Source organism: Hyposmocoma kahamanoa, unplaced genomic scaffold (assembly GCF_003589595.1).
Source record: "Hyposmocoma kahamanoa isolate Upper Pololo Valley unplaced genomic scaffold, ASM358959v1 68, whole genome shotgun sequence".
NCBI lineage: Eukaryota > Metazoa > Arthropoda > Insecta > Lepidoptera > Cosmopterigidae > Hyposmocoma > Hyposmocoma kahamanoa.
In genome coordinates, this window is record NW_020653856.1 from 168847 (window position 1) to 179884 (window position 11038).

Genomic DNA, 11038 nt, shown 5'->3' on the forward strand with positions numbered 1-11038 from the left:
ATAAACGTGCAAACAACAATCAACTCGACTATTCACTTCCTCCGACATATATAACTCCATTAATATTACAAAAAACTCTGTAATTTTTATGATTATTTACAAATGATACTTATATATAGTGATGAAATAATAAAATTTGATATTAAACGCAAGATTGCGTAGTTCCTTAAAGAATGGAAAAAAAATGTTTCGAACGATATATTTTGACATTTTGACACTTCACTAAAATTGTAAAATGAAAGAATGTATTTGACGGCGCGTTTTATATTTTGTTATTTTAAATCGTTTAATAGCCTAAAAAAGTGAATTTATGTTAATTTAAGTCTAATTAGGTTTTTCTTATAGAATTAACAAGTCCTTAAACATATATATATTAAACAAGTATGAAGTCGGAAATAAACTTAAAAATTGGTTGCGGACGTTATCTTACGAGACGACAGAAGAGCTTTTGGTCAAAATCTCATAAATTACTTATTTTAATTTATATTATCCTATCTTGACTATCCTTTTATTGCACTCAACACCACACATACAATCACTCTCACACATATACTCACCCACAAGCTCACACACACACACACACACGCCCACACTATGAGCCTTAACCACACGTTTACGGCACCACACTACATCTAGTTAATTGCAATCCAATGATGGTTATGTTTCATGATTATAACGGAGAATCTTCATAACACTGTTAACACAGGTCTAGAACCTACAATAGTTTTATGACGGTTTAATTATTGTTTGCTTGTAGTACAACCAATTTGTATTTTTGTTTTGTTTTTAAGAAAACAAGTGCTGCTGTACTTAATATGAATAAAAGTTTTATTTATTTATTTATTTATTCTTGTATTAATTTAACTATAAAAATAAGTTATTCGGCTGTATTTTATAAAGAGGGGACTGAATAGTCCGTGTGGGCTTGCGGGTGACGTCAGCGCCGCTTAGTATCGTACGATGTGACACGACTCGAGCGCATAAAAGGGGCAGCGCAGGTATAAGGAGCCCCAAGGGGTTATGGGCCTCCAGCTCGCCCTTTTCTCCGGTGGCGCAGTCAAGGCCATCAGCGGTCAACTGCAATTTATCCTTCATAAAAAAAAAATAGGAGCCCCAGTTGGACATGAGCAGTGGTGCTAGAAGCACACCTGCAATTTCACATACCTCCTTCACTTGTATTGTGTAATGGTTAAAGGTGTAATAAAATCAATGAAGAGTATTTACTGGTAATTTTGGATTTGCCCGCATCCTTACATCCATGGCAGCGAATGAACGCAACTGTCAGTTCGACAATCCTTTATATTTTTATGATTTTTATACTCTTTTGTGATAATTTTATTCAGTGACACGGGCGATGATCGCCATAATTTTTATATAAATATTCTTATAAAACTGACACTGGCACAAGCTTAGTGGCTACCATAAAGGAAACAATAATAGCGTCCGAAAGAATATTTAATTATTTAATTTGGTACTCTGATGGACCGAACTCCTAATGAAGTCATACGTCAGAGAACTAAAGTGACCGACATAGCTAGCAAAATCAGTAAACTGAAATGGCAGAGGGCTGGACATGTCTGGAGCAGACTTGTTCTAGAATGGTGACTACGTAGTACCTGTAGCTCTGCGGCAAGATGGACGGACGACCTGAGGAAAAAGGCCGACAGCGGCTGAATGCGGGCGACACAGGACAGGGAGAGGTTGGCGTGCTCAGTGGGAAGCTTATGTCCTTCTATGCCCAGTTAATGCTTGTAAGCGGATGATAGTGTGAATTAGGATATGGTTTTCAACAAATGTAATGTGACGTTATCTTGTAAGAGCTTTACAAGATTCAAAATACTTTGCACCAAAAATATTCCTCCGGCCGCTGCTCTTTCAGTGTGGCTTGACTCGAAAGAGAAACAGTGATTTTGTCATTTTTTGCAATATTACTTTTAAGAAAATGGTGATAAAACAATTAATTAAAATAAATAAAATAATTAAGGCTATATTTTATTTATGTACAGACATCAACATATTCTAGGGATATTTTAGAAAAGAAACTATAAAAAAGTTCTTGAAACGTTCTTGTATGTTTATAACACAACTGTAACGATTATGCATACTCAAAATGAAGTAATTTATATCTCCTTGTGAGATAAACTCCCAGGTTCGAAGAAGATGCATGAGAAGATCACTTTCTGGAAAATTTTGTAAAGCTCTTCTTTGAAGCATATCCCACGCTCAATCGGATTCAAATCCGGGAATTGGACAGGCTAGTCCAAGGTCACAACATTATTTTGCTGCAGCAGATGGTTACTACGCGAGCTGTATGAGTCAGGGTGTAGTCGGAATACAGTCTTTGGCTAATTCCCCTACAAAGAGAATAGTCACCGTCTACTTTATTTAACTTGTAAAGAAAGCGTTGACAATTTATTTTATTTTAGATTAGGTTGTAGCACGTTTGTGTTTAGCTTAGCGTTTCATTTTACCTCGTTTTTCGTTCTTCTTATAATAAACGCCAGGCGAAATAACACATTGCACATGTATACGGGTTTGTTCGCAGCCTAAACATTATTCTTTTTCACACAAAATAATTTTCTCACCAACAAAATGCCTGTGTCAACGTTTTCGAGTTTCTCGATTGTCAGTTTTCGTTACTTCACTTTACGTTAAAAAATTATTCGTGCTACCGTTTTCGTGCAATATTTTATGTAGGACTTCACCTTTACTACTCGATGACGATACGAAAGCAAACTTCAAAGTTTGTGCCATGAAATTTTAGTACCTACCAAATACGCTCACGAGGGCTTTGTTCCGATTGTCATACAAATTGTCTCGGTGACGATAATTTTATACGTAAGAGGTGAACCACGGGAAGAAATAATTTTCCACGGTCCATCCAGGTGAACCAGACAGGTGGTCCACGGGCAAGAAGAGGATACGATAACGTTACCACTCGATTTTAGGTCAAAGTTCGTGCTTGGGCAATTGAATGGCGCTCGAGTACAGCACACTAGGAGTTGATATGAAGCAGCAAATTTGAAAAGTACATGCTACCGGAGCAGCGGCTCTAATTAAGATTATCTTGTGAAGAATAATCAGGCGTCATCGGCACGCCGGTCACGTGCGCGCGCTAATTGCACACGCGCAGAATTGCTCAAAAAACCGCCTCTGATGGGACATGTGCTCGAAACTCAGATGAAGTACGCGCGGCGTAAAGTACGAGACTTGAATTACGGCTGGAGCTGTAATTGACCCAGGAGTGCCTTCGTCGCCCTGCGTGACGCGTTACAGTGGTTGCGTTCCGTTTGTGTCAATTTAAGTTGCCCTGAGGTTTCATATGGAAAGTTTAAGAAGGAAAACTGTGTGTATGAAATATTATATATATCAGCTAGAAACCTCATTGCAATGACATAATTATTGCCTTGCTCTGCAAGCAGTAGTTGCGCAGAATCATATATTATTGAAAAGTAGCTACAATATAAACGTTCAATGGAGGACGCAATATTTTTTACGCGTTGCCTACAACCTACAACGACAAATAAAAGAGAAAAGAAGAGCACGACGCGGCCTCGGGAGCAGTTTTGTCACGAGACGCGTCGCGATAGTCGATGCGACGTCGGCTGCGCGGTTATTGTCTTGTGCTTCCACTTATCTTCCTACAATTCTATTGCCAGTAGTTTCTTGTTTATTTCAAAGTTGAAAGTCAAAGTTACAGTGAAAGCGAAGGAAAGTGACATAACAATATTTATTACCGATAGTTTTGACAAGTGACAAACGATGTAGGAGGAACGATATCAATCAAACAAACTCTACAAAAAATGCCTTTCCTGCTTACTGTGAAACTTTTGTTACAAATATCATTTCAGAGTTTGTCTGTTCCACTTTTACAGACATTTGTATTATTTGTGGTAGGTGAACTATTCAAGGTACCTTTAGTAATCTCTGAGCGCGTCGCCTCCTTCTGAGGGTCCCAATCTATTGACAGAATGCATTATTCTTGCGCTGCCGTCCCAGAGACCTTATCGCTCCTGTCTTCGAAGTATTTCAGCTATTATTTCACTGCGAAATGTAAATGACGACTACGACAACTACGAAACTATGAAAGTGTTCAAGACATAGTTCAAAAATTCTTTGCAATTCTTTAATAATTGATACATGTGTTTAAATGAAATAGGAGTGAGCGTGATGAATAACGTACGCTTATCCGGAACTTAGTTCAATTAATTTCAAGGATAACAAGTCTCCAGCCGAGCTATCCAATATAAAGGCTTTGTTTATTAAAACCGAATTTAGTGTGGCCGGGATTTTGTACGGAAGTTTAATAGTCGATGTAGAATTAATTACAGCGAGCGAGCGGTGCGTAACTTGTGTTCTGTAATCCCACGGCCGCAATCGCGCGGCGGCGGCGCCTTAAATCTGAGCTTAGGCCGGAGCAGACGCGGCGAACGGTGGACGGCGCGGGCCGCCCTAATCTCACAAATTATACTTACGTGTACCTCGCGTTATCGAATTAAAACTTAATTATTTAATGCGCTTGCGGCGCTGATTTTGTGAGTTCGCTTCGTTGGAATTCGTCCTGTCAGGCAGCGGGTGAATCCAATCGAGCCGACTCCATTGATATAACAAATCACAATCTGGTGAAAATATACGAAGGTTCTACGCTTTGTTTCTACAAATGGGTATACGTTGCATTACTTCTTTCAATTGTAACTATTGTGATATTTACTGCCATAAAAATCCCTCATAAAAACATGAACAAACAAGAAAGCCTAAAGAAAATGAAACATAAGTCCATTACTTGAGCCTTGACTACGCAAACAACTTCGAGGCTCGTGCCTTGTGACATACACGATATCGGATCGACAATGTTTGACGAGCAATTGTCTCGTGTCGCCTTTAAATGCAAAACCAATACTTCTTAAACACCATTCGAGACATATTGACCGCTTTAGAATACAAAAACCGCGCGATACTCACCTCTATTTCTGTGTAACAAGGTGCTTGTATAAAGAAGTGATAGTACGAGAATGTTGCAAATTTGTTTACAAAAATCTTTCAAGCCTGTGTAACGGGGAGCACTGTGTAAACTGTTGCGTGAAAGCCGCGGCCCGCACTTGACGCACGACACGCGGAAGACGCGGGGACGACGTGGGTACGGCATGGGCAAACACGTAGCCGCGATTGATATTGTTTGCTCATACTGTTATATGTTTTTTACACTGTTTTTTAGTGTCAAGGAGAAGTAAAGTTAAATTGTTATATATTTAAGACTTTATGTATTTTATTTATGCTACAAAACTCTTGCAATTGTTTTAACCAATTAACAAAATGCGATTCAATGATGTACTTAAAATGGCGGCTTGATTGGACCGTGCCAAAGAGAGGCAAGCGGAAGTGTTTGTTTGTCGTTGCCATTGAACCGAGTGCTGAGCTTATGATTATTTCAAACAATAGTCGGGTGACCCCAGATTTGATTGTTCAACATTGTAACTGATGTTGAGTACGCGCTATTAGTTGGTATGCATTGACCTACCATAGGTCAATGTTGGTATGATTACAAATTTACAAAATACATGAGCTGTCAAATCAAAACGCCAACTTTGTTCTAATTAGTGGATTTTTGTAGGTAGCTTCACGATCTTTACCTGTAGCGAAGGTCGTGCTCGCAGGCGCTTGTTTAGGATGTTTGTCGAGAGACGTCGGGACTTGCCCGCGGGCTTTAGCAATGTTCCCGCAAACTCAGCTATTATTTATTGCCAAGTTACAGAGAAATGTTCACTTGGGAATTTCCTTTAAACACGAATTTGAAAGAAATTTCCGCATTTCAGTTTATTTATGATACAATTCCAGATGCTATTCTGTTTTAAAAAAATAGAATTAAGCCCTTAAAAATCGTCTCACAGACAAGCGCTGCAGCACGAGGCCCGACGTCGTCGTAAGGTCGCCGGAAAGGGAAGTTGGTACGTAATTAGCCGACTCCTCGGTGCCAGCTTTGTTAGTTTAGAACTAGTTGTAGTTGCACTCGTTATTGTCTCTGACGCGAGCCTAGGAGTGCGCACTCTACTCACTACAAGACAAAATCTATTTGACTAAAGAGGTTCTCCAATCTGGACTCCAGCTTTTATAAATCTAATTGAGATTGAACTTTTAATTTCTTCAAATTTACAGAAATGTGTAAGTTTAGTGATAATGTGCAAATACGAGCTGCGCTACACCAATATTATTTATTTAATTATTTATGTGTTTACATCCGACAATCCGTTTAAAAGCCCTTGGCTGTAAACATGTTTTTGTACACGTAATGACGATATCCGTGTTTTAAGATGTTTAAAACGGTTGCTTGCTTAATACTCAGTAAATCATAAACTTCCCAATGTATCATTTGTTTATAATGTGCAGTATATAGTCCTGTCATTTTAATACCTTTCTAAAATTAACTATAGCGTTGTTGAGTAACAAATCAACGACTCGTTAAGGCGAGGCATTTCAACGCCAGCCTAGACATTAGGGAGTGAAGTGTGGGGAGTCGCCCCTCGCCTCCCGCAATCGCGCGCTTTAAATTAATATAAATAAAATAAGAACAGGCGGAGAAAATTTTATACAGATCCGTCGTCGACAAGCGCCCGATGGCGACTGACGGGGCAGCGGGCAAATTTTGGGACAAATATGAATTTAATAATAATAACGAATAGGGCTTTAGTTAAAAATCAAAATTTAGGAGGTTTTAAAGGTGCTTAAAGAGAAATATTTCCATTTAAAAATTATGTACAACGGTTGACAACGTTCTCCTCCGGCGATTCGCATTCTATCGATAATCTCAGTACAAAGTACTAAAATACCGACCTCAAAAGTACGTGTAATTACATATAATTATCAAGTTTTATTGAAATTGGTTATCGAAAAGTACGCAAACCCGGATTCACCCCTTAGTTCGCCACTATACGGGACTTGACACAGGAAATAATAAAAATCGGTTCTCAAAGTATATTGAGGGAGAAAAACGCCTTAAATTAAAATAATTGCTCCTTACAATAAAATTTAGGCGCTATCTATAAAAATGAATCTTCATACGTGAACAGCAACCCTTAGAGGTGGATGATTTTCTTTAAAATTAAATGGGACCACTATGGAGGTACCCTCTTTCTAACAAAAAAAGAATCATGGAAATCGGTTCACAATTACCGGAGTTATTGCGTAACATACACACACAAAAAAATATACAGTCGAATTGAGAACCTCCTTCTTTTTTGAAGTCGATTAAAAAGGGCATCGCGGTGTCACCTGATTTGTTTACGTAAAAATATGAATTTGAAAATAATAACATTATGTTAGATAGTCAGTTTAGCAGCAAATTAAGAATGATATAATTACTCAACATCATTGCAGTAAAAGCTTTGGACCCTTTTGGAAAGCTGTAAATAAATTAAATCACAAAACGAGTGCCCCCGCGACTATCGCGGGTGTTCAAGACCCTAAGGATATAGCCGACCTCTTCCAGAGTCATTTCAAAGTGGTTTCCCCATTGGGACCTTCTGCGCGGGTGTTTAATGCTGGGGCCATATCTGAGACTACCTTAACTATAACTGCAAAGCAGGTGGCTTCTATAATAAAAACCATGGTTAGGGGTAAGTCACCGGGGCACGATGGTCTCTGCATTGAACATCTGCTGCATGCAGGTGTTCACTTGCCCAGGGTTCTTTCAATGTTTTACACCCTGTGTATGGGCCACTGTTACTTACCGGACGATCTCATGCGTACTGTTGTGGTCCCAATTGTGAAGAATAAGACCGGTGATTTTTCTGAGCTGTCCAACTATAGGCCGATTTCATTAGCAACCATTGTAGCCAAGGTGCTGGACAGTGTGCTGGATGGTTATTTGAAGGGGCACCTCCGTTTGAATAACGCGCAGTTTGGCTTCAGGTCTGGATTGTCTACGGAGAGTGCCATCATGTGCCTGAAGCGCACTGTCCAGTACTATACAGCTGGAAGAACACCGGTTTTCGCGTGCTACCTCGACTTGTCCAGAGCGTTCGATCTAGTATCTTATGACGTGCTGTGGGATAAGATCGAACAACAGTCGACCATGCCTTATGAGATCACATCCCTCTTAAGGTTTTGGTACAGCCACCAGAAAAACAGTGTGAGATGGTCCGGTTCGTTTTCAGGCGAGTGCGGGTTGGAGTGCGGAGTGAGGCAGGGGGGGTTAACCTCGCCTCGGCTCTTCACTTTTATATGAATGAACTGATCGAGGAGCTCAACAAAACTAAAGTTGGGTGTCACGTTGATGGCATTTGCGTGAATAACATCAGCTACGCAGACGATATGGTTTTGTTGAACCCCTCGATCGGTGCTCTCAAGCGTCTTTTGCAGATTTGTGAACGGTATGCGGTGGTCCATGGACTCAAGTACAATGTTAGTAAAAGTGAGCTGATGGTTTTTAAGGCTGGTACGAAAACTTATAATGTACCACCACTCACTCTCTCTGGCGCTCCTTTGAAGACAGTCACTAAATTTAAGTACTTGGGTCACTGGGTCACCGAAAACCTCTGTGACAACGAAGACATCGAGCAGGAGCGGAGATCGTTGGCAGTCCGATGCAACGTGTTGGCCCGCAGGTTCGCGCGGTGTACGAGGGACGTAAAAATAACGCTCTTCAAAGCGTTTTGCGTCTCCTTTTACTCGTGCGCCGTGTGGGTGAACTATAAGCAGAAGGCGTACGACGTACTCCGCGTACAGTATAACAACGCGTTCCGGGTGTTGTTGGGGCTGCCGCGGAGGTGCAGTGCGTCCGGCATGTTTGCCGAGGCGCGGACGGACGGCTTTGCGGCTGTCATGAGGAAGAGGTGCGCCTCCCTCGAAGCCCGCATCCGTGCCAGCCCCAACACCATCCTGTCCGCGTTCGCCGACCACTGGGACGGCCCAATGGTCGCCCGGTGGTCGTCACTACATGTCTAACGTTGGAGGTTTTTTAGTTTAGTTTGATATTTTATTTGTAAATTTTTATTTTTTACTAACAATAGTGCTCAAGATTTTCTTTTTATATGATACTAACACTTATGGACTTATGGTCTGAAATAAAGATTTTTATTATTATTTATTATTATTATTATTATTAGTCTATATGAATAAAATATGATTGGAAGTAAAATATTTTCACATTTGGCGATCGGTCGGGTGGCGACGGCGGCGGCGGGTTGCGTGTCGTCGGTGTATGTAAATTGTTTGCTACAAATCCCGTTAAAGACAAATCAGTAAATATGGACATGGAGATAAATTTCGTCAAATTCAATTTAGTTGTTGCAAAAACGAAGACTTGTGTGCGGTCTAATCTTAATACGTTAATGTCACCACTGTTGTAGCTACATCTATTTCTTTTTAAATACGTATACAAATCAACAGGTTTATTTGAATCCCAGCGAGATCAGTTTTTGTAATTACTAGTTATCCTCCCGACGAGCGAGATCGTTTGTAATAGAATTTAGCGTCTCACAGAGTCACCGGGCTACAGATGGTCAGTTAACTGAGTGCACTAGTTGCACATCCGTTCGGCCCCGGGGGCGGCACCGCGGCGGCGGCGGTCAGAAATGTCGGCGATTCTATTGCCGACAGATTGACAAGACAAACGACCGCGTGGCTGCATCCCCACGTCTACCCACCCCGCAACCGAAAACCTCACTCGCGCGAAATTTTATCCCTGACACATTGTGACTGTTTTAAAAGTTGGTTAAAAAATTTTGATGGAAACTTTACATAGTTTGGGTCTCTGTGCAAAGAGCACTATAGTTAGAAAGATATGCAGATTTTATTTGTAAGTCAATGTGCAGATAGCACGTTTTTTGTCGTAATACTAGCAAATGTTTTTTATTATTAAAAAAAAATATAAATACAAAGATTAAATACAAATACTTACGAAATTACCATTTTTAAGTATACTTGGTTTTAAAAAATCTGAGTGGACGTGGAACGAATGATATTCTTCTATCTTGTGGCCTTTTACAGGAAGCTTCTAGTGAACAATTTGAATTTTCCGCACAAGCAGTACAGTTTTTAACCACTTCAAAAAAAGAAGGAGGTTATACGTTCAGCTATATGTATGTTTTCAAATTACTCCGTCAATAGTGGAACGATTTTGAAAATTCTTTTTTGTATGAAAGGGTGCACTCTCATGGTGGTCCCATTATCACCAAATCAGAATTTGAAGAAGGAATCGCGGGAAATCCTCAAATTTTATAGGCATGTCCGTGTATTTATCGATTTCTCCATCAATTGCGAACCGATTTTGAAAATTCTTTTTTGTTTGAAATTCTTTTTTGTATGCTCTCTGGGTGGCTCCTGATGCTGTTCCGGATTCCTTTGGGCTATCACAAATTACTAATTATTTTCCACAAATTAAAGTCGACTTTTCATTTGATACAATATATGTAATCAACAAATCACCATCACCATGACAACCAGAAAAGATTGTACAAAATGTACGAAGGAGTCCGTAACAGTCGTATTGCCAACAAGTCAGAATCTGTATGGTAGTTGATACGATCGCGTAAATCGTATTGACACCTCTGACGCTTTGGCCGGGCAGCCTCTGTCCTGCTTGATGCGGAGCACTGTTTCAAGATTTCCGATTTTTGTCTTACTCATGGAACTCTTTCGACCACTATTTTCGTAAATCATTAAGCGATCTCTATCGCTGCTTTAAAAACAATTACCTAAAGTTTACACCAGTCAGTGGTAATCGAGCTGCCTACATATAAAATGTTTTTTTTGTTAAGTTTTTTTAGGATGGGACGGAGCCAGGTAGTTGGTATGATCGCATCAAGTCGTATTCCTAAAATAATACTTCAGAAGAAACTACTCGTGCATCTTCTTTGAAAAGTCTGTTATGTGAACCCTACACACAGCTGTTGGAGGCGACTACCAGGAGGTACTCAGGATAAAAATCTTTGTAATTTAATAGGTCGTTGACATCCGTCGATCACTCACGTTCATCAATCACTTTCTTTGATCAATAGTCATGTGAATGATGATTAATTATGCGGGTATTTTATTGTATTAC

General features: G+C 39.9%; 2 protein-coding genes across 2 annotated transcripts; both read left to right on the forward strand.

Annotated features, from left to right (window-relative positions):
- The first annotated feature begins 7735 nt into the window (after positions 1 to 7735).
- LOC113232273 lies at positions 7736 to 8221 on the forward strand. Its single transcript, XM_026466944.1, has one exon. It carries the CDS (start codon positions 7736 to 7738, stop codon positions 8219 to 8221), a length of 486 nt encoding a protein of 161 aa, XP_026322729.1.
- Positions 8218 to 8940, forward strand: LOC113232274. Its single transcript, XM_026466945.1, has one exon. The coding sequence runs from the start codon at positions 8218 to 8220 to the stop codon at positions 8938 to 8940; it is 723 nt and encodes a 240-aa protein (XP_026322730.1).
- The last annotated feature ends 2098 nt before the right edge of the window (positions 8941 to 11038 follow it).

Bases quoted from the DNA above. Each gene is read 5' to 3' on its own strand.
- LOC113232274 (XM_026466945.1), top strand. From the start codon at position 8,218: ATGAATGAACTGATCGAGGAGCTCAACAAAACTAAAGTTGGGTGTCAC.
- LOC113232273 (XM_026466944.1), top strand. From the start codon at position 7,736: ATGCGTACTGTTGTGGTCCCAATTGTGAAGAATAAGACCGGTGATTTT.